At 40.9% G+C, this 27,357-nt stretch overlaps 1 protein-coding gene across 2 annotated transcripts in view; it reads left to right on the top strand.

The window, feature by feature from the left end:
* PAPSS1 (3'-phosphoadenosine 5'-phosphosulfate synthase 1) overlaps positions 1-27,357 on the top strand; it is a 104,356-nt gene that overhangs the window by 24,964 nt on the left and 52,035 nt on the right. For both annotated transcript variants that reach the window (XM_060654485.3, XM_078445833.2), the window contains exons 4-7: positions 2,414-2,552; positions 6,930-7,048; positions 23,863-23,976; positions 26,161-26,272. In XM_060654485.3, the coding sequence (XP_060510468.1) occupies positions 2,414-2,552; positions 6,930-7,048; positions 23,863-23,976; positions 26,161-26,272 (484 nt within the window). The remainder of the gene's footprint in view (positions 1-2,413; positions 2,553-6,929; positions 7,049-23,862; positions 23,977-26,160; positions 26,273-27,357) is intronic.

Below are 27,357 nucleotides of genomic sequence, written 5' to 3'. Positions count from 1 at the left end.
CACAGAACTGTGCTATGAGGAGAACGTGCTTTAGCCAGAAGAGAGGGGTGGAGGGTTTTGAGCAGGGAGGGTGGCTAAGACCTAAGGTCCAAACACCTGGTAACAGCCAGGTGTTAATTATTAATAGAATATCAAGTGTAAGACTGAGAAGGGTGGGGCCAGGTATAGAACACCTGATGCCTCTCCCTGAGAAGCCTGGGTTTTACCCTGATGGTGGTAGGGAATCTCTGAAAAGTTAGCCACATGGTTGAATTTGCATCCTCTGCTATTCTAGGGACAGTGTTAGGGTATGGCTTTGAGCAGATCAAAGCTGAAAGCCAGCAGACTGATTAAAAGCATGTTGTTGCAGTTGACCAGGAATGAGGTTGAACTCGGGAGTAGGGAAGACGTGCAGACTGGGTTGGTGTAATAGAGGCAAAATCTGAAGGACTTTGTGGCAGAAGGCAGAGGGGGTGGGGTGTGGAACGAAGGGAAGGAACCAGAACAACTCTTGGGATTCTGGGTGAGTAGTGCTGTCATCCTTGATTTGGGCAGTATAGGCAGAGATGCCAGCTGGGGAGAAAAGAGGGTGGATGCCATTATGGACATACTAAGTTTGAGGTGCCCGTGAGATCTCCAGGTGGGTATATTTAGGAGGAGGTTGGAAAGGTGTGTTTACTTCCAGGTGAGAGGGTAGGGCTCAGGCTGAAGCATTAGTGTATATGTTGTAGTCGACACCGTGAAGGCTGCTGAAGAAAGTGATCAAGGACTGACTTCGTGTGAGCAGTGGGCTCCTAATGGGCTGTGGGCAACACCATTGTCGAAGGGATGGAAAGTAGGAGGAGCCATGGGAGCCTGCATAGGAATGATTAGGAAATAGCGTCATTGGAATATATAGAGTTAGTAGTGTGAAAAGCAGCAGAAAGTCCTGTAATTCAAAGGCTGAAGAGTACTTATGATTAAGGGATTTTTGTGTGATTTGTTAGTTCACTTTTTTTTTTAATGTTGATGTATTTTGAAAGAGTATAAGCGTGTTCAAGAGTGGGGGAGGGGCAGAGAGAGATTCTTAAGCAGGTTTCTGGCTGTCAGCACAGAGCTGGATGCGGGGCTTGATCCCACAAACTGTGAGCTCATGACCTGAGCTGAAATCAAGAGTCAAACACTCAACCTACTGAGCCACCCAGGCGCCCTAGTTCACTTTTTTTTTTAAACGTTTATATGAGAGAGAGCGTGCGCGCACGCGCACGAGAGAGCCCAAGCAGGGAAGGGGCAGAGAAAGAGAGAGGAGGAGGAGAGAGGATCTGAAGCAGGCTCCCTGCTAACAGCAGCAAGCCGGGTGTGGGGCTTGAACACCCAACTGTGAGATCATGACCTGAGCCGAAGTTGGACGCTCAACCGACTATGCCACCCAAATGCCCCCGCAGTTCACTTGTTTTTAATGGATAAGTGACTTGTTGCCAGGGGAAAAAGCTGGCAGAGAAGGAAGACGAGGATTTCAGACGGAGGGGGGAAATGGATTGAGGAAGGTCCATTAGAGGGGTGGCTCTGGAATTCAAAGGGAGGAAGGAGTAGCAGGAGTGAGGGAGACAAAGGTTGCTGGGCATGTGGATACATTTATATGGCTGAGAGGAGATTGAGAGCATTCATGCCTGCGGATCTTCATTTTGAAATGCGGAAGAGGAGAGTAGTGACAGTGGAAGTAGGGGCCATAAGAAATGTGAATGGTAAAATGAGCTGTGTGGGGATAGGGTGGCGGGAGTTGCAGGGCTGACTTTGGAAATGTTGGCACTGCTTGTGTCCAGAATAGGAACGTGGAGTTGGCCTTGAGTATGGAAAGATGAGCGGATCTTAAGGGGGAAACAGTTTAGCTTAGACAGAAAGAAGAGGTTGACTTAGAAAGGAAACCGTTCCGGAGGACAGGGTGGAGCAATGAAGGTGATTACCAGAGAGTTGGGGGGTTCGGGGCAGGACAGAAAAGTAAAGGTTTGGGAGTGCTAGAGATGAGAAGTGGTCGCAGGACCTTGTATTTGGCAAGGAGATAAACCACCTTGAGGACTCTGAATGGACTCAGACTCAGGCTAAGATTGAACATGTTATGAGAGGCCTGATGGCACCTGCATTCAGGCTGGGCTTTGACTGTGGTTCTCCGTAAAACTTAGGTGAAAGTTTTTACAGGGCATCCGTTGTTTTCCCTCCTGGAACTCCCCAATATCTTGGATTTTTAGAATATCAAATTTTAAAATTGTTACGAAGAAATAGTTTCTTGGGTTAAATTTTTTTTGTTTATATTTAAAAATATAAATTAAGTTTTGTCTAATATTTAATTTTCCACTGCCTCAGCTGATAAAGCACTTTTATTCATCCTTGATCATTTATAGTACCTTTGATTCATATGAGCACCTTTTATTATGTTTCTCTACATCTTTTTTCTAAGGATCGCAACAATGCAAGGCAAATTCATGAGGGTGCAAGTTTACCGTTTTTTGAAGTATTTGTTGATGCTCCTCTGCATGTTTGTGAACAGAGGGATGTTAAAGGACTCTACAAAAAAGCACGGGCTGGAGAAATTAAAGGTAAGTTTCCCTTTGCTTGCATTTTTTTTAAGACTTTATTTTTAAATAATCTCTACACCCAGTGTGGGGTTCAAATGCAACCCCGAGATCAAGGACTGCATGTTCTACTGACTGAGCCAGCCAGGCGCCCCTTTGCATACTTTATCTTGCCATATCTGAGACTGATCGTCTTTGCTAAGAGATTGGGAATATTCAAACAACTTGGAGCTCCTTGAGAAGAAGCGGGTCTTAATACTACGCTCTTGTGTCTCTGAAGCCTACCAGTAGTACCTGGCACTGTGTGTACTACTCAGTGGGAATGGTTGGTCAGGTTGGAATCCTTCTCCCAAGACAGAGTTTTAGAAGGTTGGGACTTCTGGAGCTGTTGGAAACCTACTTGGTATAGTTAGGTGCATTAGACTGCATAGCAATTGCTAGCTGCTGCCACTTCTGCTTTTTGTTCGGTGAAAATGAAGGAAATTCCATAGATCATGGGAATTGTAAACATTTTGAAAGCAAAACCAGTGCCTTGCTCTTATTTATATCATGGTGTGGAATGGTCCCTTATTCATTCGGTGTACATTTGTTGAATTAGGTTGAATTAATATATCTCTGATTCCATCAAGATGAAGATACCTTGATTTTAAAAATTTTTATGCTTTGCTCCTAGAGTTACAGCTACGATGAACATTTGGACATAGGAGACATTTAGAACCTGTCTGATGTGACCTTTGATACCAATTATATTAATCTTCTAGGTATCGTTTAACATTAGTTCTGTTCTATTATTGTTAACAACAGAGGACGTGCCAGGGATTGATTACTCAGCGCTGTGTAGGGATCAGTGATTCATGCAGGTAACTGCTGCCTTCCCAATAGGGAGTATAATAGCCTGGGACTATCACAGGAGCTCTGTGAATTCAAGATTTTGTTACTCAGCTTCTGGTTCTGCATAGCAAAAGGTGGAACAGGAAGGACTATGCTGTTATTCTGGGCTCTTCTACATTTGGACCTGGGGATGCTTAACCAGTTGGGACAAGTGTGGGGCAAGTTCCACCTGCTGTGGTGAAACCTGATTCCTTAGGCAAGGCTGGCATTCAGTTGTGCCACCAGGGAAACTCAGTTTCACCCATGAAGCCTGTGCTTTCTTGACTCAAAGAGAACAGGTTGCCTGACCTGAATAACTGACGACATTAGGAGGGAAACCAGTTCAGCTCTTCATCATCTGTGTCCGCCTGTCTCTGTCGATGGCCACTTTTCAGTTTCTCAAAATACAGATTTGGCAAAGAGAAGCAAAATGATGTGTCTGGGATCTTGAAATTTAAATCTTATTTTAATTTTAGTTGGCTTTGTTTTTGCAAGGATGGATTGGTGAGGGAGGTAGATTTGTCTCTGGCTGGAGTAAACTACTTTTGAACAGGGATAACATCTTGAATATTTTTGTATCATTAGAGTTACACACATAGTAAATGCTTATTGGATAGATTAGAAGATGGAGCGGAAATTGGATGTTCAACACACATTGCTCAATGCTTCCTGTTTGCAAGCTGTGTGTTTGCTGCTGAGATGCAAAGATGAGTAAGACCACATGCAAAATACCTTGAGTTATTTGTAATTTGCATTCTATATTTGGGAGTGTGTTTGTAGTAGCTTAGTTTTCTCTGTGTTACTTATTTACTTTCTTGACTGTTTTCTGTCTATCCTCTGGGTAGACATTAATAAAATGTTCCTTAGATTAAAATATATGTGTTAGAGTCCCCGATTGTAGAGTTGTATGTATGTACACATGTATGTATGTATTTATTTAGAGCCCCACGCATGAGTGGGGGAGAGGGGGAGAGAGAGAGAGAGAGAGAATCTCAGCCTCCATGCTCGGCATGGAGCCTGACATGGGGCTCCATCCTGTGACTCTGAGATCATGACCTGAGCTGAAATCAAGAGGTGGATGATCAACCAACCAAGCCACCCGGGCACCCCTGGAGTTGTTAGTATTTAAAAACCGTGTACCGGGGCGCCTGGGTGGCTCAGTCGGTTAAGCGTCCGACTTCGGCTCAGGTCACGATCTCACAGTTCGTGAGTTCGAGCCCCGTGTCAGGCTCTGTGCTGACAGCTCAGAGCCTGGAGCCTGTTTCAGATTCTGTGTCTCCCTCTCTCTGACCCTGCCCCGTTCATGCTCTGTCTCTCTCTGTCTCAAAAATAAATAAACGTTAAAAAAAAAAAAATTAAAAACCATTTACTCATTGTCAGAATGGTAAATGCTGTTTCAGAGCTGTGATGGTAAATGTTCAAGGACAGAAGAGATTGTATACATTCAGCAGACCTCAGGCTTTTAGAGGGTTTTTTGTGACACTATAACTATCCCTGTGTCAGCCATTCTAATGATTATTTTCATGATTACTGCTCAAGTAGTTGTTATTTACTTAAATATAAATGTTTTGCTTAAGCATACATTTATTATAATCATTTATGGGATAAATTAGCTAGAAAGAGAATTCCTGGGCTTTTAAAATAAGCCATATCTTCTAACACAGTGGTTTTCAGGCTTTGCTGCACAATAGCATTATTTGAGTGAACTTTTAAAAATCCTGTGCCAAGGCCAAATCAGAATCTAATGCAGGTGGGACCTGGCGATTGCATTGTTTAGCTGCATTTGAGAATTAGAGCTTAAGAACTAGTGTTTTAACCAGAATTATTTTTCCCTAGCTATTCTATTGTGACTCACCACTAAATACTATTAGGAATATTGGTAATGCAGAAATCTCTTCTTGGATTTAGGTCTTCATGTGATACTTGGAAACATGAAATAGAAGAAAACAAGTGGGCTGTGGACTTGTCTATTACATTTTAGAACTCTTTTGGTGACTGCACCTCTTAATAGTAATTTATTTTATTTTGTTTTGTTTTGTTTTGTTTTATTTTACTTTATTATATTTTATTTTAGTTATTTTTTTTTAAGGAGATAGAGGTTTATTGAATATGCCGCAATGGGGTGGTTGGCATGACAGCAGAGAAGAGGCTGTCAATAGTAATGATTTTAACTTTTTTTTTTTTTAATGTTTATTTTTGTGAGAGAGAGACAGAGCATGAACGGGGGAGGGGCAGAGAGAGAGGGAGACACAGAATCCGAAGCAGGCTCCAGGCTCTGAGCAGTCAGTACAGAACCTGACGCGAGGCTCAAACTCACGAGCTGTGAGATCATGACCTGAGCCAAAGTCGGATGCTCAACCGACTGAGCCACCCAGGTGCCCCAATAGTAATGATTTTGAAGTAATGTTTACCATTTTAACCCCAAGGTTGACCTAAGCACTTCAAGGCAGACAAGCCTTAAATGACTTCTGTAGGGGGTCATGTCAAGGGTGTAAGATAGGAACAACATATCTTCAGCTCAGGTAGCCCATTCTTGGGAATCATCCTGCATTCTTTCTCTTTGGCAATTACATGGTAACATATTTAAAGGGGAAATCTAAATAGTGGTTGACACATAAACTGATTATGTTTGATTGTAGAATGTATTTTGTGATGTGACAGGATTAGCTCCCTTAGTTATGTTTTGCTTAAGCTAATGGTGGTTACTTTGTCTTGAACACTTAATCCTGGTAGCAGAAGCAGCCTTCAGAGCTTCATTTTGGCTGTAGATAATCCTTGTGAATATAATGAACAGATTAACTTGGTGTCAGTGTTTGCATTGAGAGGAAAAAAAACCTCATCTAGTTTGGTTTATGACTAGGGTTTAAGTACTGTATTCTGTCTTCCTGTGGAGACATTGAGATGCCCTGGATCACTTGGTATTTATTCCTATTTATTCATAGGCAGTTTGGGCATTTAGTTAAAAGAAAAAAGGTGACAGAAGAAGTTATAGTCAATCCTCATTATTTGAGGATTCCATATTTGCAAGTTTTCCTACCCGCTAAAATTTTTAACCCCCCACATGAGTACTCATGGTGCTTAGGCAGTCACTTGTGGACACACACAAAGTGGCAAAAATTTTAGTCCTCCCACCCGAGTACACGTTCCCAGCTGAAGTTGAACAAAGTGACACCCAGCCTTCCTGTTTTAGCTTTCATACTGCAAAGAAGTGTCAAAAAGAATCTGGTGATGACTGAGCCTTGCAGGAAGCTGACCCCATGTTTCCCCTAGGGGCCAGTGGCTTCAGTAGTCACTCACTTAGTGTCCGTGGCAACTTAGTTGAACTGTGAGTGAGAATTACCTGTACATGTTTAAAGGAGAAACAAAAGTTTAATCAGAAGTCTTCTCCCAAGGAAGAAGTTTCAATACTATATAACCTTGTAACTCAGAAGGGTTAGTGTAAATATGAACTTCACCATAGCAGAGACTTGCACCAAAGAAACAAGCCTGTTTTAACTTCTACCCCCTTCAATGCTCTGGTACCTTTTGTAGGTTTCACTGGAATTGATTCTGAGTATGAAAAACCAGAGGCTCCAGAATTGGTGCTGAAAACAGACTCCTGTGATGTGAACGACTGTGTCCAGCAGGTTGTGGAACTTCTACAGGAACGGGTAAGGGAAGGTCAAAGAGAGAATCATCAGAATAAATAATATTCATCTCGTGATCTTCCCCCGCCAAAAACAAACAGGTGATGCTAATATGTAGTATATGGTGCTGACAGTTTTCTGAGAGTGTACGTCCCTGTGTTAGGTGTTGTGGGGGCCCCAGTGTATATAGTATGAAATATGTTGGTCAACGTGAACCATAGGAGGCTTAGGAGCCAGAAAATCTTTTATTTTACCAGTAGTTTTACCACACAAATACCTAATAGAGAATATTCAGCCTTGATTATTTAGCTCTACAACTTGGTATTATTGTATTTTTTTTTTTTTTTTTAATGTTTATTCGTTTTTGAGAGACAGAGACAACGTGTGAGTGGGGGAGGGGCAGAGAGAGGGAGGCACAGAATCCGAAGCAGGCTCTAGGCTCTGAGCTATCAGCACAGAGCCTGATGTGGGGCTCGAACCCACAAACCATGAGATCATGACCTGAGCTGAAGTTGGGTGCACAACTGACTGAGCCACTCAGGCGCCCCAACATTATTGTACATAATGCAGGTAACTTTTCCTAGACATTTAGAGAGTGCCCAGATCTTAGCCTGTGCAATATGATGATATTCTTATGGTTGAGTTTTAGGAAGGGAAAGGTTCCAGGACATAAAGATCTTTCTCTGGTTCCGGAGCATGTAGAAACATAAAGAGGCTGGCTATTTTCCCAAGGACTCAAGCCATTTATTAGATACATGATTCTCTCAGAGTTTAGTCCAGTCTCCATGTTTAGAAATTCTTTTTTTTTAATTCTTTTTTTTTGTAATTCTTTTTTTATTTTAATTTATTTGAGAGAGACAGAGACAGAGTAAGTGGGGGAGGGAAAGACAGAGAGAGAGAGGGAATCCCAGACAGGTTCTGCGCTGCCAGAGCAGAGCCCGATGGTGGGCTTGAACCCATGAAATGGTAAGATCATGACCTGAGTTGAAACTAAGAGTCAGATGCTCAACTGACTGAGCCAACCAGGTGCCCCCTAGAAATTCTTTTTCTTTCTTTCCCTGCTCCTTTCTTCACACTTCCATGGGCCCAGTGGAGGGTCATGCACTTAACTCAGTTAGGGAGGACCTGGCCTTTGGGTGAGCGTCAGTTGTTACTCTTTCTCCTAGTCACGGTGTCCCCACCTTTGCTGCCTAGTGCTGTGCAGGAACTCCTGTTTAGTGGTACACAGATAACAATGCATCATTGTGCCCCATTCTGTTTTAACTGTGGCCTAGGGCATCTGAACCCCCTCTTGATGTTTAAAATCTTACTACCATAATCCTCTGTCATCTAGTATTTCTTACTGGATGTATTAGACATCAACTTAAAAACATTACCTGTGTCTGGATATATTATAGATGTTTGGCCTTAGAATTGTTTTCACATTATAAAATATCTGCCAGATAATTTACCTGGAACTCCCGAATGTATTTCCCTAAACGTTTTCACCAAATGAGTAGAAACAATGTGAATGTGTAATGGCACCGCTCCGATGTTTTTCTCCGTACGTGTTGGTGTACAGTCTGCAGGCTCACGAGACCCCATCCTGGGAGGTTTTCTGTGCTTCGTCTTTGTGCTGTCTGGGTTTCCTGTTAATTGCTTCTGAGCTCTGCTGCTGGTCCTGCTGCTGTGCCTCTGGCTTCCCTCTTCATTATCCATTTTTCATCGTCAGCAGTCAGACGTCTGTCAGAAGCTCACTACTTATTTTGTCACAGTCCTAAGCACTGGCAATACAAAGATTAATCAGCCATGTCTCTGTCCTTGAGGGATTTACACTGTCGGTGATGGAAGGGGGGATAAGAGGGTGCAGCTGCTAGAGATGTGTTAGAAACATGGTTTCGGTGTGCACAGAGCATTCTGGGAGGCACAGAAGCATGAGTTTGGAAAGGCTTTATTCCAGATCTTTCTCACCTGTTTGTTTTTAAAAGATTTTTTTGGGTGCCTGGGTGGCTCAGTTGGTTGAGCACCCAACTTCGGCTCAGGTCATGGTCTCATGGTTTGTGAATTTGAGCCCTTCATCAGGCTCACTGCTGTCAGCACAGAGCCTGCTTCGGATCCTCTGTCTCCTTCCCTCTCTGCCTCTCTCTCTCCTGCTCACGCTCTCTCTCTCAAAAATAAACATTAAAAAAAATAAAAGATATTTTCACTGGGCATAGTATTCTGAGTTGACGGGTTTTGTCCCTTTTAGTACTTTAAAGATGATGTTCTATGTTCTGTGGTCCCCTGCATTGCTTCCAATGAGAAGTTCATTTCTTGGCTCCTCTCCTTGTAATGTTTCCTTTTATTTCTGCCTGAATTCAAGATTTTCTCTTACTCCTTCGTTTTTAGCAGTTTGAGTATGGTGTGTCTGGGTCTTTCAATATTTTTAGGTTTTTTTTCTTTCAGTTTCGAGCTCTTTGACTTGTTCTTTTATTACTTTCTGAAAACTCTTTTTGGCCACTATCTCTTCAAATATTTCTTTTGCCCTATTCTTTCTCTTTTTCCTGGGATTCCAGTTAGACATATGTTAGGCAATGTAATACTGTCCCACAGCGTTTATGTGCTCTGTGCTTTCATTCTTTTTATGTTAATTTGTCAGCTTTAATAATTTTTACTCTCTTATTTTCAAGTTTAGTCATTCCTCTGTTGTATCCAGTATATTGACACTTAGAATTATTAAACTTCTATAATCATTACAGAAATTATATCATAATTTGGCTCTTTTTAAATTTTTTTATTTTAGAGCAAACGAGTGGGGGAGAGGGGCAGAGGGAGAGAGAGAATCTTAAGCAGGCTCTATGCTCAGCACAGAGCAGAGCTTGATCCCGTGAACTGTGAGGTCATAACCTGAGCTGAAATCAAGTGTCAGATGCTTAACAGACAGAGCCACCGAGGTGTCCCTCTAGTCAGTGATTCTGAATTGTTTTATAGAACCTCAGGGAAATACACATTGATACTCTCATATATAATGTAGGGGGCTCATGAATCTCTGAAGCCATTTTAGGGACTCCAGTTAAAACCAGGTAGTTCAGATACATATATGGGGCTATTAAACTTAGCGTGTGATGGGTGCTGTGTCATCTCCCTTCTGTCTTTACTTTCATTCCTAACCACTTCTTTGAGGCCCTACATAGAATAGCATCCTTTGGGTTTGACCCTTCACCTACATAGAGGCTTTTTTTTTTTTCTTCTTTTGTAGTGAGCGGGTGATTTTGTTGTTTTTTAAAACTATTTTGAGAAAATTTTTCTGTAAATGTAAAAGAGTACAGAGAGTTCCTTATATCCTTCACTCAGCTTCCTATTATTTTAATACCTTACATGACTATAGAACATTTCTCAAAACTAAGAAATTGACCCTGGTGAGATACTGTAAACTACATGACAAATTTACTTGTATTTCACAGGTTTTTCCACTAAGGTCCTGTCCTGTACTAGGATTTGATCCAGGATCTCACCCTGTGTTTAGTGTTAAATTGGGTTTTAACCATGATTCTGTGAAATGAAAACACAGACTTCAGGTAGTGCCTGTCATGCCCAGGACTTTTGCAGTTCCCCCTGTCCCCAGTGGTTAAAAATTGAGGGTAAACTGCCCCCGTATGATTTTCAGCTTGTACTACCTGATATTTCCTTAACTGGTCACCCCCATGTCCAGTTTGATATGCCTTTTAAAGATTAAAAAAAATTTTTTTTCTAATGTTTATTTTTGAGAGAGAGAGAGTGAGCTTGTGTGAGTGGGGTAGGGGCAGAGAGAGGGCAACAGAGGATCCGAAGCAGGCTCTGAACAGACAGTAGGGAGCCTGATGCGGGTCTTGAACTCATGAACTGCGAGATCATGACCGCTGAAGTCAGACGCCCAACCAACTGAGCCACCCAGGCGCCCCTAATATGCCTTCTCTTCCATCCTGTATCATTCACAGAGTCATCTTTCTAAAGTGTAGTCTAGGTTTTGTTTTGTTTTTTTTACTCTAAAGAATTTACTGATTTTCCCATGGTTTATAGAATTAAGGTGATCTGTGTTCAAGGTTCTCCACAGTTTGGTTCCAAGCTATGTATTTTCTTATTATTGTCCTTATGTATTTATTCTGCCACAGTATTATTACTGTTTTTTTTTCTTGGTGCTGTTGCTTGCTTTAGTGTCTGTGGCTTTAATTAAAGCCTTTCTTCCAATGTGTTTGCCCCTAATCAATAATTATACTAATTGTTCTTCTTTATAGATGGTAGTTAGTCTATGTTGTACCTGCTAGACAGTCGATGATTGGACAGTTTCATTCTGTCTAGATAAAAAAACTAACATTTACTGAGTATCTAAGGGTCATATGTGTGGGACTTTGTGTATTTTATTTATTAATATATTTAAATGTTTATATTAGTGCACACACGCTTTCATGCAGGGGAGGGGCAGAGAGAGGGGACAGAGGATCTGAAGCGGGCTTTGTGCTGACAGCAGAGAGCCCTATTTGGGGCTATAACTCACGAACCATGAGATCATGACCTGAGCTGAAGTCAGAAGCTTGACCTACTGAGCCACCCAGGCACCCTGCTTTGTATCTTTTAAAATATTTGTTTTGATTGTTAGAATCTGGGTGGAAGTGACCTTTCTCCTAGTTTAGCTTTCAGCTACTTCTCACTTGAGTGTGATGTGACAGTTTCCCAAGTGGTCTTTGTGCTGAGTATTTTGTGTAAGTACTCTGGTTTTATTCAATACAGTAAACCCCTGAGGTGTTTTAGAGATACTAAGTAATTCGCTTATGGACATATTGTATTTTATACCTAGGATTCTGGGTGTATGAATTCCTAGGATTCATTTAATCCATTTGCCTCTGGCTTTTACTTTCAACAGTGTTCTCATCATACCTAAAGTGCAATGTAATTAAATCTATAACCAGAAAGGTGTTCTGGTTATATTACTTTAAGATGGGGAAATTTTCTCTTGAAAAATTATTTATTTGTTTGTTATTTTTTAAAGAGAGAAGGGAGCATGCAAGTAGGGGGAGGGGCCAAGGATGGGGAGGGGAGAGAGAGAGAGAGGGAGAGAGAATCCCAAGCAGGCTCCATGCTCAGTGTAGGGCTCAATGCAGGGTTTGATCCCATGACCCTGGGATCATGACCTGAGCTGAAATCAAAAGTCAGATGCCCAACTGACTGAGCCACCCAGGTGCCCCATGAAAAAATTTTTATTTTTATCCTAAAGCTCAGTGGTGACAGAAGAAACGCAAATGGCTTCTTGATGCAATTGCTTTCTTTTGGTATCACCCTCATTTGGGGAAAAGATGGGACTTCACTTCTCATTAAAAGTATGTATTTCTGTGTTTTACTTGGTTGAACCTGTTAGTTAATTTAAAATTTTTTTAATGTTTGTTTCTTTTTGAGAGACAGCACACATGGGGGAGGGACAGAGAGAGGGAGAGAAAGTATCCCAAGCAGGCTCTGCACTGTCCTTCCTTATGGGGCTTGAACTCACAAACCACAAGATCATGACCTGACCTGAAATCAAGAGTCAGATGCTTAACTGATGGAGCCACCCAGGCACCCCGATCCTGTTAGTTAATTTAACATATACTTAGTGTCTTACATAGTGGGTACTGTTGTAAAGCACTGGGGATGTGGCATTGTATTAAACGGTAAAAATTCTGCCTCATGGATCTTAATTTTTGGTTTCAATTACCTTTATTTATAGTTGTAGACTAGAACGTATAAATTCGTTTTTTCTTTTATTAGCATGATGTAGAATTTATGAATGTAGTTGAGGGAAGAAATACACACCCGTACATTACTACTTCTGTTCTGACATTTATTCTCCTTTGATTGTTTTTTTCTTTTTTTTCACAAAGTTGAACCTCAGACAAACATTAGGGCACATGGGTAAACCAGTAAGCACCTGACGTTCAGCTTGGAGTTGATGGTTGGTGATGCAAGGAGTCCATTTGCCTGCTGCACCCTGATGGCAAGGGAACTCCGTGTGGTCTGCACCTTCTGAAGCAGATCCTCCCTGGTGGTCCAGGGTGGCACATGCAGCACAACCTCATTGTCATCACAGAGGCATTTGTAGGGTTTTCCAGAGGTGGCTCATGGGAGGTCAGGGTAGAGCTGGTTGCACAAATCTAGACTGGGAAGTGAAGGGGATGACGATGTCGAGTGCAGTGCTGAGAGCAAGGAGTGAGGATATAAAGTTAGAGGTTGTGCAGTAACCAGCATTATGCGTATGAATGGAATTGTGTGCGCTAGAAGGGAAAGTGGCAGGCAAAGATGGAAGTCCAAGAGAACTCCCACACAGACAAGGCCTTCAGTGGTTGTTCTGGTAGCATTAATACATTTGATGTTGGGGGTGCCTGGGTGGCTCAGTCACTTAAGCATCTGACTCTTGGTTTTGGCTAAGGTCATGATCTCACAGTTCTTGGGTTCGAGCCCCTGCATTGGCTTCCAGCTGGCAGCATGGAGCCTACTTGGGATTCTCTCTCTCCCCTTCTCTCTGTTCCTCCCCCCACTCATGCTGTCTCTTCCTCTCTCAAAATAAATAAAATTAAAAAAAAATACGTGTAATGTTATATCAAAACTCTGAGAAGTAAGTTATAATTATCCTCATTTTACTGATGCAGAAACAAGTCAGAGAAATGAAGCTGTTTGTCCCAGGACGGGGGTGGGGGGGGGTGGGGGGATGGGGGGTGGAGGGGGGTGGGGAGCGCGGGGCGGGGAGTGGAATCAGATTTGAACACAGTGTGTTGCATTCTGCGATCCAAGAGCCCATTCTTCTCCCAACTGCCTTGCCTTTTATCTAGATTCTTTCCATTTCTCGTTTGTGTCTGAAGTATCAGTCTTTTCTGTGGGTCTTTTTCACATTCATTGACCATTTTTTTTTTCCTAAGCATAGTTGGGAATGAGAACTTGAGAGTATTGGGTCTTAGAAGGAGTTCATATTTTTTAGCCTACTTTCGGAGTACTTCAGAGCAGATCAGAGGCAGCACTGTCTAAATTGGAAGGAATGTTGACCTTGTAAAGAAGTAAATTGCTTGTGCCTGTCTCTGATTAGTGTGAAATGTGTATTCTATGTAGTGTGAAATAACAAGTGATTGTCAGTTACCTAATTTAACTTGCAAAGCTGGGGCACATTGTGCCAGATGAATTACAATTTACTTATGTACTGACACCTAAATCTAAATAGTAAATGAGTGGCTTGGGTTATTAAGCCATAGAAGAAAATCTTATTTCTAAAATAATAAAGCTAAGTACATTTTGTTTCTTTTTCGGGTTCCCCAGTTTGTTAGATTTTTGAGGTTGGTTTGTCTTATTCTCTTACCAACTAATTGTCGAATTCTCTGACACCAACTGGGTGTCTAGCAATTCGATTCTGTTCTCACACTAACTGTCCAGAGTTAGTTTGGACACTGCAGGTGAAGGGCTCCGTCTCACAAGACTGTCTTCGCTTCAGATGCCAGCTGCAAACAGACACCTACATTTCTGCCTGACTGACTGTACATTCAGGGGTTACCCAGACCCCCTATCCCCTGGTTGAATAATTCAGCTCACAGAACTTAGGAAAGCACTTTACTTACCATTACCAGTTTATTATAAAGGATACAACTCAGGAAGAGCCAAATGGAAGAGATGTATAGGGCAGGGTATGGGGCAGGGAGAGCCGTGGTGCTTCCATGCCCTTTGTGGGCGTGTTGTCACCAACTCAGAACCTCTCTGAATCTAACCGTTAGGGCTTTTATGGAGGTTCCATCACATAACCGTGATTAAGTCTTTGGCCACTGGTGACTGAACTCAGTTTCCAGCCTCTTCCCCAGCCCAGAGTTCTGGGGACAGAATTGAAAGTTCCAACGCTCTAATCTAAGTATGGTGTGGTCTTTTTTGAGGACCCCCTTAGCCTGGAATCATCACATTATCATATCAAACACACTTTCCAGTTAGGAGATTCCATGGGTTTTAAGGACTCTGTGCCAGGAACCAGGGACAAAGACCAAATATCTAGTTCCCATTGTAATATATGGCAGACTTTTTTTTTTTTAATGTTTATTTTTTGAGAGAGAGGGGAAGACAGAGCATGAGTGGGGGAGGTGCAGAGAGAGAGAGAGAGACACGGAATCTAAAGCAGGTTTCAGGCTCTGAGCTGTCAGCACAGAGCTCGACACGGGGCTTGAACTCACGGACTGTGAGATCATGACCATGACTTGAGCCAAAGTCGGATGCTCAAGTGACTGAGCCACCCACGCGCCCCCATGGCAGACTTTTTATTGGAGCAGAGAGGGATAGCATGATTGCGGCTTTCTAGACGATCCAGCTGTTTGAGAAGTGCTGTCTCCATGATACCTAGCAAAGGAATTTTTCTATCTGATGCTTGGTATTGCTTTGGAGAGACTCTCCCGAAATGAATTCTACCAGGTATTGTTTCTTTAACGTTCTTTGAGATATGGCACTGGTTTCGCTGTCCAAGAAAAATTTGTTTTTAATGTTCTGTACAAGGGGTATTTTAGGATGATGGGTATTTTGATCAGCATAATGTTGTATATTCTCAGTCGTCCCTGGATTGTCTTATTTCTCTTTCTGTCTGGTCTTTGTACTATAATTGGAATAAGGAAATGTGTTCATTTATATAAATACTTCATTTCTCAAGTGTTTGGTCAGAGCATCTTTATTTTCTTAATGTGCTTGTGTTGGTGTATCTTCACATTTTATTCAAGAAAGTAGAAGGCACTGAAAAATGCTGAGGATTTTGGATTTAAGTTTTTTCCCCAAACCCTTGAATGGTCACTAGATGGCCTGCTGGGATTGCATTTAACTTGGTGTGTTATGACATAAGGAAGTAGGATTCTTGCTGCTGGTTTTAATCTAAAGTGATATTTTAAATACTGTTTTTAAATCTGCTAGGAACTCTAGATTTACTACTGCTATAAATTATTTAAAGGTTTGTCTTTTTATGAAATGGTGGTTTAGTGCTCTAAATGGATTTTATACTGCACATAAAAACCTAACTTCACAGCTCAGTTTTAAAGTGTTGCCAGAATGTTGTTTGGTGTTCATGCTTTGGATGCATGTAGTTTAGATAATAGAAATTTAATAGTTACATAAAATATGAATGAGCTGTAGTGTTCAAATCTGTTGAGCAGATTTGGCTAAAGAAAAAAGTGCAGAAAATACTTAAAGGCAAAACTTAGAATGTGGAATCACAACGTTTATTAACGTGTTCACAGTTCTTTAGGAAGATTAAAAAGACAAGGCAAGATTACTACTATTTTCAGGTAGTGAATGTTCTGTCTGCCAGTTTCCAGATAAAAGCAAACAATTGTTCTTTTGAACAAAGGTTACAGATACAGTGTGTTAGCTCTTAGATTGTGTTTAGTCAAGAAAAAAAAAAAAAAAAAAAAAACACTTGAATACCCATGTAACAGTTTAGAATTAAGTTAATATTTAAACATTAATAATATTTCAATATTTCTAGATCTAGGTGATTCCTGGTAGCATGTGAATTAATGACCCCCTACTGAAGAGCTTCCCCTGTATTCCCTTTATCCTTAAAAGCTGGGTGACTGTGGTGCTCTTAAGACTGGACGCGAGGGGTTTAGGTATATAAACTCTTGCTCGTGGCCTGGCTTGTGGTCTATTTTTGTTTTAGAGGAAATTCCCTGAAATAAAAAGTTTTCTGTGTACGAGGCGAAGAAGAACACATTGTTTCCTAACAGCTGACTGTGTTTCTGGAAATCCTAATGAATCCCAAATAGAATGGATAGCTCATGTGGCTGGGACTTCACGTTATGTTGTCCAGATATCTTGTCTCACTTTGAGGTGGTTTTGCTCCTTTTAGATGTTTGGCAGTGGTTTTGGAAACTGAAAAGATTTGTCAGTAGAATGTGCTAGAAACTGGCTGTGTCGACATTTAAAAAATTCTTTTTGTATTCCTCGTAGAGTGTTCTCTTCTCTCTACACATAGAATCTATATAGAACTTGCATTCTTTGAGCAAATGTTCCATGTTTCTTTTGATTCGTGCTGTTATGTTTGTGCTGATTCAAAAAATATTCACTTGATGTATTTTTTTTTTATTTTGGAAGGGAAAAACGGTAGCAACCTCTTGAATTTTTTTTGACTTTAGTTAAGCATTGGAAGAATTCTGTACTTAAGTTGGGAGGCTAAATTCATTTAAAAATATTGCTGGACGTGAATTTTGAAAAGGGAACAGTTATGGGTAATGCTTGTAATGAAAAAAATGATTTTGATTCAAAATGAAAAAAAATTCCCCTTTCTTGAAAGAAAGTGATTATTATAGCCTCCATGTCCATGCATATATAGCCTCCGTGTCCATGCATATAATGTAGCAAGTTACTAAAAATGTATTCATCCCAAATGTGCTCATGGCTGCATGAGTACACAAAACATTAAAAAAATAATTTGAGCTCATAGTATTGATACTACTCTTTGATGTTCAAACAAGTTCCTTGGAGACACTTAGATTTTCTCACAAATTATTTGTATATTTGTTCTCTTAACCTAGGGTGTGGTTGGAAGGAAGATGTGATACATAGAAATATTTGTTCTCAGTTCTTACTTTGAGCGTCTCTTCAGCGGGAGTGGGTTCACATTCCCCAGTGTCCAGTGTGGTTCTGGAGAGGGGTGTTTCCAGGGTGGAAGCAAGGTGCGTGCGCCCAGCCACGTGCCTGGAGCATCACGGTGGACAGTGCGTGCCGCTGCTGTTTGTCACTATTTGTGAGCCGAATCTAGTGATGCCGGCCTTGGGAACCAGCTCAGCATGCCCTGTTGCATCCAACAAGGGTAAAAAAGATTAGTCTGTTGGATGCTGTCCTCTGGCCCTCCCAAACTGTTGACAGTTTTCAGCGGTAAATGCGGTGGCAGAGCAGAATAGTCAACGCCTACAACGTAAAAAAGATCTCCCACTCTTACAATAATGTAACTTTCAGAAATGGCAAAGAAGACTTTATGTAGAGTTGTTTGTGTCCGTGAAATTCTTCTCTTCCCTGGGTTCCCTATGTTAGTTGTTGCCCAACTGTGGATTCTAGGTTTTGAAAAAAGTTGGTTGAAAATCCCTCACTTAACCTTCATGGAAGTGATGAGGACTAATTGAAATGTTGAGTATTTTCAGTTTTTGTCTAGAACTTTATCTTTGTGAAGATCACATGCAGACCAGAATTCCTGGGAAATTATGAACTAAGAAGATAAACTAAAAACAATTTGTGTGACAGAATGTCTCATAACTTAGTTTTCATGAGAGAGACAGTAAAGGTTTGTTGTTGTTGGTTTTTTTGGGGGGGAGGGGGGATAATATTTGAACCTTAGTTGGAATCCCAGTTGTAATATTTATCAATTAACTACATAAAATACCTAATTTCTGTGGCTTCAATTCCCTTGTCTGTTCAATGAGAATTACCATACCTGTCTTAGAATTGTACCGAGGAGTCTATATGAGTTAGTATATGCAGAGTGCTTAGAGCAGCTCCTGGAACGTAGCAAGCACATTATATTTATTGAATATTTTTTGTGTGTTAAGTGCATTGGCAGATAGTATGGCAGGGACTGGGGGCCAGTTATTAACCTCTTCTGAGCCTCAATTTCCAAATCTGTTAAAGGAGAATGTTTCTATCTTCATAGGTAGGATTGCATGCAGATTAAGTGGATTCATTCATATGCCCTTAGGACAATGCTGGAATGGTAGTGGGCATTAATGTTAGTCCCTGTACTTCAGGTATTTTATTTTTACTTTTATTAAAAACATTTTTTTAATGTTTGTTTATTTTTGGGAGAGAGAGAGCATGAGCTGGGGAGGGGCAGAGAGAGAGACAGAGACACAGAATCCGAAGCAGGCTCCAGGCTCTGGGCTGTCAGCACAGAGCCTGATGCGGGCGGGGCTCAAACTCACAGACCGAGAGATCATTGACCGAAGTCCGATGCTTAAACTGCCTGAGCCACCCAGGCGCCACTGCACTTCAGAGATTTAAAATTACTGAATTTCACAACAGGCCTGTACCATATATGCATATATATCTATTTTAAACAGTTGAGGAGGAGACAGGTTCACAGATGCTAACATCTTTGGTTTTGAAGATACTGTGTCTCTATTGTTTCTGGTTTTAAGTCTGTTTTGTGAACTTTTATCATGGTCTTCCTGTTAATGAATGCCTGACTTTTTGTGTAATGTCATTTTAGCATTTGTTCCTAGTGTGGAGGATTTCTGGTCTTTATCTTGCAGCTGGAAAAATGGGTGTGTCTCAAGACCTCTGAGAGCTTTTGCATTTCTTAGAAGCTAATTGAACATGGTAGGGTGTGTGCAGTTCTCCTAATGCATGTCATGTTGTTTGTGCAGGAAAAGTTGATCCTGAATTTCTATTTTTTAGTTGATGAAATAATAGGTTTTGTACAGACTCCTGAAACTACCAGTGCCCTGTAATGGGAAGGGAATATACAAAAATGACAACGATAACTGTATGTGGGGTTTGTTTTCTCAATTCCAAATTCTCTTTACTGCTCTTTTATAATTTAAAATAAATATACTAACAGTAATTCCTGGAATTATAATGCACAGAATGGACGACCATAAGTTATTTCTTTTGCTAGATTATAAGAAGAGTCATCTTTCATTCGGTTTTATTGAGATATAATTGACATACCAAAAAAACAAGAGACTTTGCTATATGTGATTTCCTCTTCAGGTACACAGTGAAATCAAGTATTATATATAAATTGTGAATGTATACTTACCACTTAGACCCCAATGGCAAACTTTAAGACATGCCCTCTTTTGCTTGGCATCATTAGAAATAATTTGTCTTGGGGCACCTGAGTGGCTGAGTCAGTTGAATGTCCAGCTCTTGATTTTGGCTCAGGTTATGATCTCACAGTTCATGAGTTTGAGCCCCACATTGGGCTCTGTGCTGACAGAGCCTGGTTGGGATTTTCTTCCCCCCTTTCTTTCTGCCCCTTCCCTTCTCACGTGTTCTCTCTCTCTCAAAATAAAAAAACAAACAAACAAACAAAAAAACTATCTGCCTCATTAATACAGGTTGTATAGTATTGAAACCTACAAAGAGAAGAGAAAATAGAGGCAGGTGGTGGAAGCTGTCATTCTTCCTTCACCGTTGTCTTTAATGTCCTCACGTAGTATTAGCCATGTAAACACAATGAATAGCCTGCAGCTGTGGATGCCTGCTGGCTGCTTCATTGCAGAAGGCCTGGAAGGTATATGAAGTGCCCTGGGCTGTGTGCATGGTTTATGTTTTATACACTCACTTTTCCACTTGCCGCCTCCTCCTCTGAGCAGTGGGATGCTCAAGGGACAAAAATTCCTTTCATGTCTGCACACCAGAGCAATTAGCTAAACTTGGTATTGTAGCAAGTGGTGTTTTTTTTAAATTTCTTTCCTGTGTTGAAATTTTATTACTTATTTTCTCTTTTCCTTCATGTTTACTCTCTTTATCCTTGGTTTTATCATGAGAAAGATCAGAGGACTTGAATTTACCAGTAGGAGGAGACTGATTTTGGCATACGATTTAGCTGATGCCAAACTGTCTCTTTTGTTCCATCTTTGAGGAGAAATGTGGGAGAGTAAATCTTTCTAATGTTTTTATTGAGTTTTGAGGGGGTGGGGAGGGGCAGAGAGAGAGAGAGAGAGGGAGACACAATCTGAAGCAGGCTCCAGGCTCTGAGCTGTCAGCACAGAGCCTGACACAGGGCTCGAACCCATGAACTCGAACTGTGAGATCATGACCTGAGCCAAAGACAGACACTTAACCGACTGAGCCACCCAGGCGCCCTGGGAATAAATCTTTCTAGATTTTCAGAATCCATAGGGGCTACTTGAATAGTAGCACTAGGTCTTCTATGAGATCAGCTAGCTTTGATATACATATCTGATTGCTTTTTTCCTCTACTGAAGATATTAATATAAGTCCAAATATAAGTTGGAAGTTTCTTCCCACACTTACTCCTCAGGAAAATAGAGTATGTCTTCAAAAATCTTGTTCTTCTATTGATATTTATTTTATTATTTATTTTTTTAAATTAAAGTAACTATTTTAATGTTTATTTTATTAGAGAGAGAGAAAGACAGAGCCTGAGCAAGGGAGGGGCAGAGAGGGAGAGAGACACAGAATCTGAAGCAGGCTCCAGGGTCCAAGCTGTCAGCACAGAGCTGGACACAGGGCTCCAACTTACATGACCTGAGCCGAAGTTGGATACTTAATTGACTGAGCCACCCAGGGGCCCTCACCATTGATACTTTGAATTACTTTTGTTGTTCTGCATTTTTTAATGGACTAATTTTTATTATTTTAACTTTTGTTTTAGAGAGCATTTGTGGGAGAGGGGCTGAGGGAGAGAGAGAATCTGAAGCAGGCTTTGTGCTCCACTTGGAGCCTGACAAGGGGCTTGATCCCACAACCCTGGGATCATGACCTGAGCTGAAATCAAGAGTTAGATGCTCAACCAAATGAGCTACCCAGGTGCCAACCCCTCCCCACCCCCATTGACTATTTTTAAGAGCAGTTTTAGGTTGATAGCAAAACTGAGTGGAAAGTACAGTGAGTTCCCATATACCCCCTGCTCTCTTCCCCCATAAGCCTATCCTTTCAATACCCTTCACCAGAGTAGTACATTTGTTATAATTGATATACCTAGTGTAACATCGTCATCCAAAATTCATAGTTTACACTAGGGTTGTAAATTCTGTGGGTTTTGACAAATGTATAATGACACTATCTACTGTGGTAGTATCATTTCATTGCCCTAAAAATGCCCTCTTCTCTGGTTCTTCATCTGCTTACCCCCACCCCTTGGCCCATAACTCCTGGCAACACTGATGTTTTTAGTGTCTCCATAGTTTTGACTTTTCCAGAATGTCATATAGTTGGTATCTTACAGTATGGAGCCTTTTCAGATTGGCTCCTTTTACTTAGTAATATGTAGTATAAAGTTCTGTAGTGTCTTTTTCGTAGCTTGATAGTTTGTTTCTTCTACTGCACTCGTTGTCTGGATGTCCCAGTTTATCCATTTGTCTTCTGAGGGACATTATGATTATTTCCAAGTCCTGCAATTATGAGTAAAGCTGATGGAAACATCTGTGCAGGTTTTTGTGTGGACATAGGTTTTCAACTCATTTGGGTAGATACCAAGGAGCACAATTGAGTGTGTTTAGGTTTTTTTTTTTTAATGTTTGTTTATTTTTGAGAGGGGGGCGGAGGGGCAGAGAGAGAGACACACAGAATCCAAAGCAGGCTCCAGGCTCTGAGCTGTCAGCACAGAGCCTGATGCAGGGCTCCAACTGACAAACCACAAGGTCATGACCTGAGCCAAAGTCGGACACTCAACTGATGGAGGCACCCAGGCGCTCCGAGTGTGTTTAGTTTCGTAAGAAACTGCCAACCTGTCTTCCAAAATGTCTATACCATTTGCATTGCTACCAGCAGTGCATGAGAATTCCTGTTACTCCACATCCTCACCTGCGTTTGGTTTTTGTCAGTATTTTGGATATTGGCCATTCTCATAGCTGTGTGGTGGTTTCTTGTTTGTTTTAATTTGCCTTTCCCTGCTGACGTGTTGTAAGGTATCATTTCATTTGTTTCTTGGTCATTTGTAGATCTTCTCTGGTAAGGTTTCTGTTCAGATCTCTGGCCCATTTTTTAAATATTGGGCTGTTTGTTTTTCTATTGTTGAATTAAAAAAAAACTTTTTTTTAAATGTTTATTTACTTTTGAGAGAGAGAGACAGAGCATGAGCAGGGGAGGAGCAGAGATAGACACAGAATCTGAAGCCAGGCTCTGGGCTGTCACCACAGAACCCCAATATGGGGCTCAAACTCAACGAACTGTGAGGTCATGACCTGAGCCGAAGTTGGACGCTCAACCCACTGAGCCACCCAGTCGCCCCTCTTATTGTTGAATGTTAAGTGTTCTTTGTGTATCTTAGATAAGAGTCCTTTTTCAGATATGCTTTTTGCAAATATTTTTTCTCAGTCTGTGGCTTATCTTCTCATTCTCTTGAGTATTACTCTATTTTGAATAACAAAGTATTGCTTGGACAAAATACATGTATGAAAAGTCCTTAATCATTGACAATTTTGTATGCTTATAAAGGTTACCTAATAGATTTGGCTTAAAAGAAAGTTGAAGTAATTAAACACATTTAGTAATTACTCCTTGGGGTATGATAAGTGTTGCGAACAAGCCTTGTAAAGATCAGCTCAAGAGCTATGTTGTGGTAATCACAAATACATTCTTGTATATTCTGAGAGACAAGCATTGCCCCAGTGTTGTGTAAATGCATACTTGGAGTTCAGATAAAATTTCCAGACTGCATTTCATATGGGACCAAAAAGTGCTGTTCCCCAAACTGCCAGAGTGGGAGTAAAGCTGACATACTCTTGGGTTTCATGTGGCAGGACTGAGAAGGTGATCGCTAGTGATAAAGATGCATACAAAAGCTGGAATAAAATGGTTTGGTGACATGTTAAAGATAATAACGATTGTATTCAGAGTGACTGTATTTACTTCCAAGTTCTTTCTATTGTTACCTCTTAGTTGAGGTCACCTCTTCTTTGCAGTTGCTGGGTTTTACATATGTGGCACATTCTCGGAATTCATTCTTTTCACTAGGCAATGGGACTTGATACTCAGTGACTTCTTGTATGTGGGATATTCTCTGTTGAGAGAGCTGACATGAGGAAAATTGACTGGGGAGGGGGCACCGCAGTCAGAGCCCTCTTTTATGCTTTTTTTTATAAAGTCTCACTTTGAAATGTTAGTGTACTTCCTCAAGACACCCTTTGGAGAACTTTAAATTGTTGAGGCAAACATTTAATTGTACTTTTGTTGTTGTATAGGATATCGTACCTGTGGATGCCTCTTACGAAGTAAAAGAACTGTATGTGCCAGAAAACAAACTCCATCTGGCAAAAACAGATGCAGAAACATTGCCAGCATTGAAAATTAATAAAGTAAGTGCTTTGTTGGTCTTCGTACCTAGTGATTTAGCCTTAATATATACTCACTATCTGTATACTTTGTTTTTTAGCTATGTTTGAGGACATGGGTACTGGTGGCTGGGGGTTAGTTGTAGTTTATGTCACAATTTCCAGGATTTGGAAATGTATTTAATGTATTTAATGTCATAAGATTTATCTATTTTGAAATAGCAAAGATCAAAGATTGTGTAAAAGTTTTAGGTTTATCAGAAGGAATGAGTTCTTAAAGCTTCAAAGTACTGTATAGTAATTAAAATGAACAGTTTTTCCCTCCAAACATGTTTCATAATCCTCTGCCAAAACCTTGAATCTCTTATTTTGGTAAGAGTCATTATGTGCATGTTTTAGCTCTCATTAAGTGTTCTCCCCGCCAAAAAAAACCTACTGAGGTAAACTAGATACAACAACATTGGAAACTATAATTTATCATTTTCAAATATTAGAGAATTTTAAATTATATCCTTTAGATGTACTTTTAAAATTGAGAGATGAATAAGAAGCTGGACCAGAAGTTGAATTTCCCAGCCTTTCATTTAGTTACTAAAAATCCAGAACACCCAGGGAAGCACCAAATCTTTAAGCACCAACAAATTTCTGGGCTTAGAGAAGGCCTCTTTAAGTAATTATTCAAATCCCTGATTAGCAGTAGATTATTTGATGTGCTTTATGGGATTGGGTCTCTGACCAGAAGCCAGGACATTCTGAGGGAGCAGAGAGGGAGAGCCGGAGAACAGAGCCACGTAGGAAGGTGGCCGTTGCAAAGGAACAGATGTTGTCATTGACATACTTTGCATGGAGTGAACATACATATATACACACAGAATGAGGATGAATGATTGTGAATCCAGGTCAGCAGAGCTCTACAACACAGTAGCTCTTTTAATGTAGTGGCTTGTTCTTTGCACGGCAGTTATGAAAAGTAATTAACTAAAAAATCCATCTTAAGTCGGATAGTGTATTAACTTGGGGGGCCAGAGCAAATACCGTAGACTAGATGGATTAAACAGCAAAAATTGCCCCTCTTGTGGATCTGGAGATTGAAAAGTGTAAGATCAAGGTGCTGGCTGATTTGGTTCTTGGTGAGACTCTTTCTGGCTTGCTGATAGCTGTGAGCTCTGGTGTCCCTCTTCCTGTGAGGGGACCAGACCTGTTGGATTAGGGTCCCACCCTTATGACCTCATTTAACCTTGTCACCTCCTCATAGGCCACATCTCCAAATACAGTCACATTGGGGATTGGGGCTTCAACATATGAATTTGAGGGGGGACACAGACATTCAGTCCATAACACATAACATCTAGAATTGAATTCCAGTAGAGACAAATAGTGGCCACTGTCCAACGTTTAGAAATAATTGGTAAGAGGAAAACTTGAAAGTAAGTGAAACAATTTGGTCTGTGTATATAATTTTTCCTGTGACTTACAGGAGGGGAATACATTGGCCCACATACTTTGGGAATAAATGGTAAGCTACATTTTACTGCACCCAGTTGGCCAGGTGCTTTATCTTTTCTCATTTGAGAGCCACTGCTGCACACACGCACAGTTAAAAAATGAGCATATCCAGCTTCTGTTAATGGTATGTAGTCCATCAATTCCTTAACGTTCTGGTAGGATAGGTTAGAAATCTTAAAAGTCAAGACGTAACATAATCTTTATAAAATAAAGGGCGCCCTGTCATTGGTCAGGCACTTGTTCTGGTAAGTATTTTTATGTAAAGTTTGTTTTAGTTTAAGGCATTAGTTGTCACAGTATAACTTGCAGACTATCATTTAGCATTTTCTGGGAACCTATTAAAAATACAAATTCTTGGGCCCCACAGCAAAGCGATTGAAGTAGAATCTGTGGAGGTGGAACAATCTCTGTTTTAATAAAGGCCTTCCCAGGGTTTCTTCTAGCATATTAAAGTTTGAGAGCCACTAGTGTAGGAGATGCCATCCTTATTAGAAATGCTTTGAAGACTAATGTTATGCACATTTATTAGGAGAGATGCACATTTTCCTAGTGCCCTTAATCTTTATTAGATTTGTATAATCTATAATCATTCTTGAGGTGTTTCTTTCCATTGCTTTCCAAATTAAACTCTTAAAGGTTATTACTGCTTTTGTTCATAAGTATATGAAGTAGAGCATTTTCCTTTACTGTCTCATTTACTAGGTGGATATGCAGTGGGTACAGGTTCTGGCAGAAGGTTGGGCAACCCCCCTGAATGGCTTTATGAGAGAGAGGGAGTACTTGCAGTGCCTTCATTTTGATTGTCTTCTGGATGGTAAGAGCTTCTGCGTTCAATTGTACATTGAGTATGGAAGAGAAATTACACAGGGGCAGCAATTCATCACTGCCTCTAAAAAGTAGTGGTGATGTCTTTAATGGAGGTAGCATTTTAAGTGTTTTATTTATTTTTGAGAGCGAGCGCAAGTGGGGGAGGGGCAGAGAGAGAGGGAGACACAGAATCCAAAGCAGGCTCCAGGCTCTGAGCTGTCAGCACAGAGCCCATCCCGGGGCTTGAACCCACGAACCATGAGATCATGACCTGAGGTGAAGTCGGATGCTTAACCAACTGAGCCACCTAAGCGCCCTGGAAGATAGTATTTTAAGACCAAGTTATAGCGGTACTGAATGTTTGAAGTGAACTGTGAGATCTTTTTGTTTTGTTTTGTTTTCTGGATTGTGATTTATTGCAGAGGGAGATAATGCAGGTTTATATATGCAGGTTTCCCTGGGCATAAGGGCTGAAAATGGATTTAAGAAACAAATAGAATTTCCCTCTGCTGTATCCACCTGATCATCATGGAAGGCCTTTCTCTGAAAAAGTGCACATATATCCTGAATTTTGCTGTCCTGAAATCCATGCTTGCGTGTTTTTTTTTTAAATTTTTTTTCAATGTTTATTTATTTTTGAGAGACAGAGAGAGACAGAGTGTGAGTAGGGAAGGGGCAGAGAGAGAGAGGGAGACACAATTCAAAGCAGGCTCCAGGCTCTGAGCTGTCAGCACACAGCCCGACGTGGGGCTTGAACCCATGAACCGTTAGATCATGACCTGGGCTGAAGTCGGAAGCCCATCCGATGGAGCCACCTGGGTGCCCCTGCTTGCTTGAGTGTTCTAATAAGGAATCAGCAAGGCCAAGTTAAGGAGTCCTGAAATAGGGGCACCTGGCTGCCTCTCAGTTGGTGGAGCATGTAACTCTTAATCTCAGGGTTGTGAGTTTGAGCCCCAAGTTGGGTGTAGAGTTTCCTTAAAATAAAATCTTAAAAACAAAACAAAGAAGTCCTGAAATAGATGGTTAAAGTGATGGTTCTTCTTCTTCTTTTAAAGCACTAAAAAAAAAAAAAAATTGTCAAAGGCATTGATG

The sequence above is a fragment of the Panthera onca genome, chromosome B1, assembly GCF_046562875.1.
Source record: "Panthera onca isolate mPanOnc1 chromosome B1, mPanOnc1 haplotype 2, whole genome shotgun sequence".
Lineage (NCBI taxonomy): Eukaryota > Metazoa > Chordata > Mammalia > Carnivora > Felidae > Panthera > Panthera onca.
Note: the sequence above shows the minus strand (reverse complement) of the source record. Positions and strands in the feature narration are given on the sequence as shown.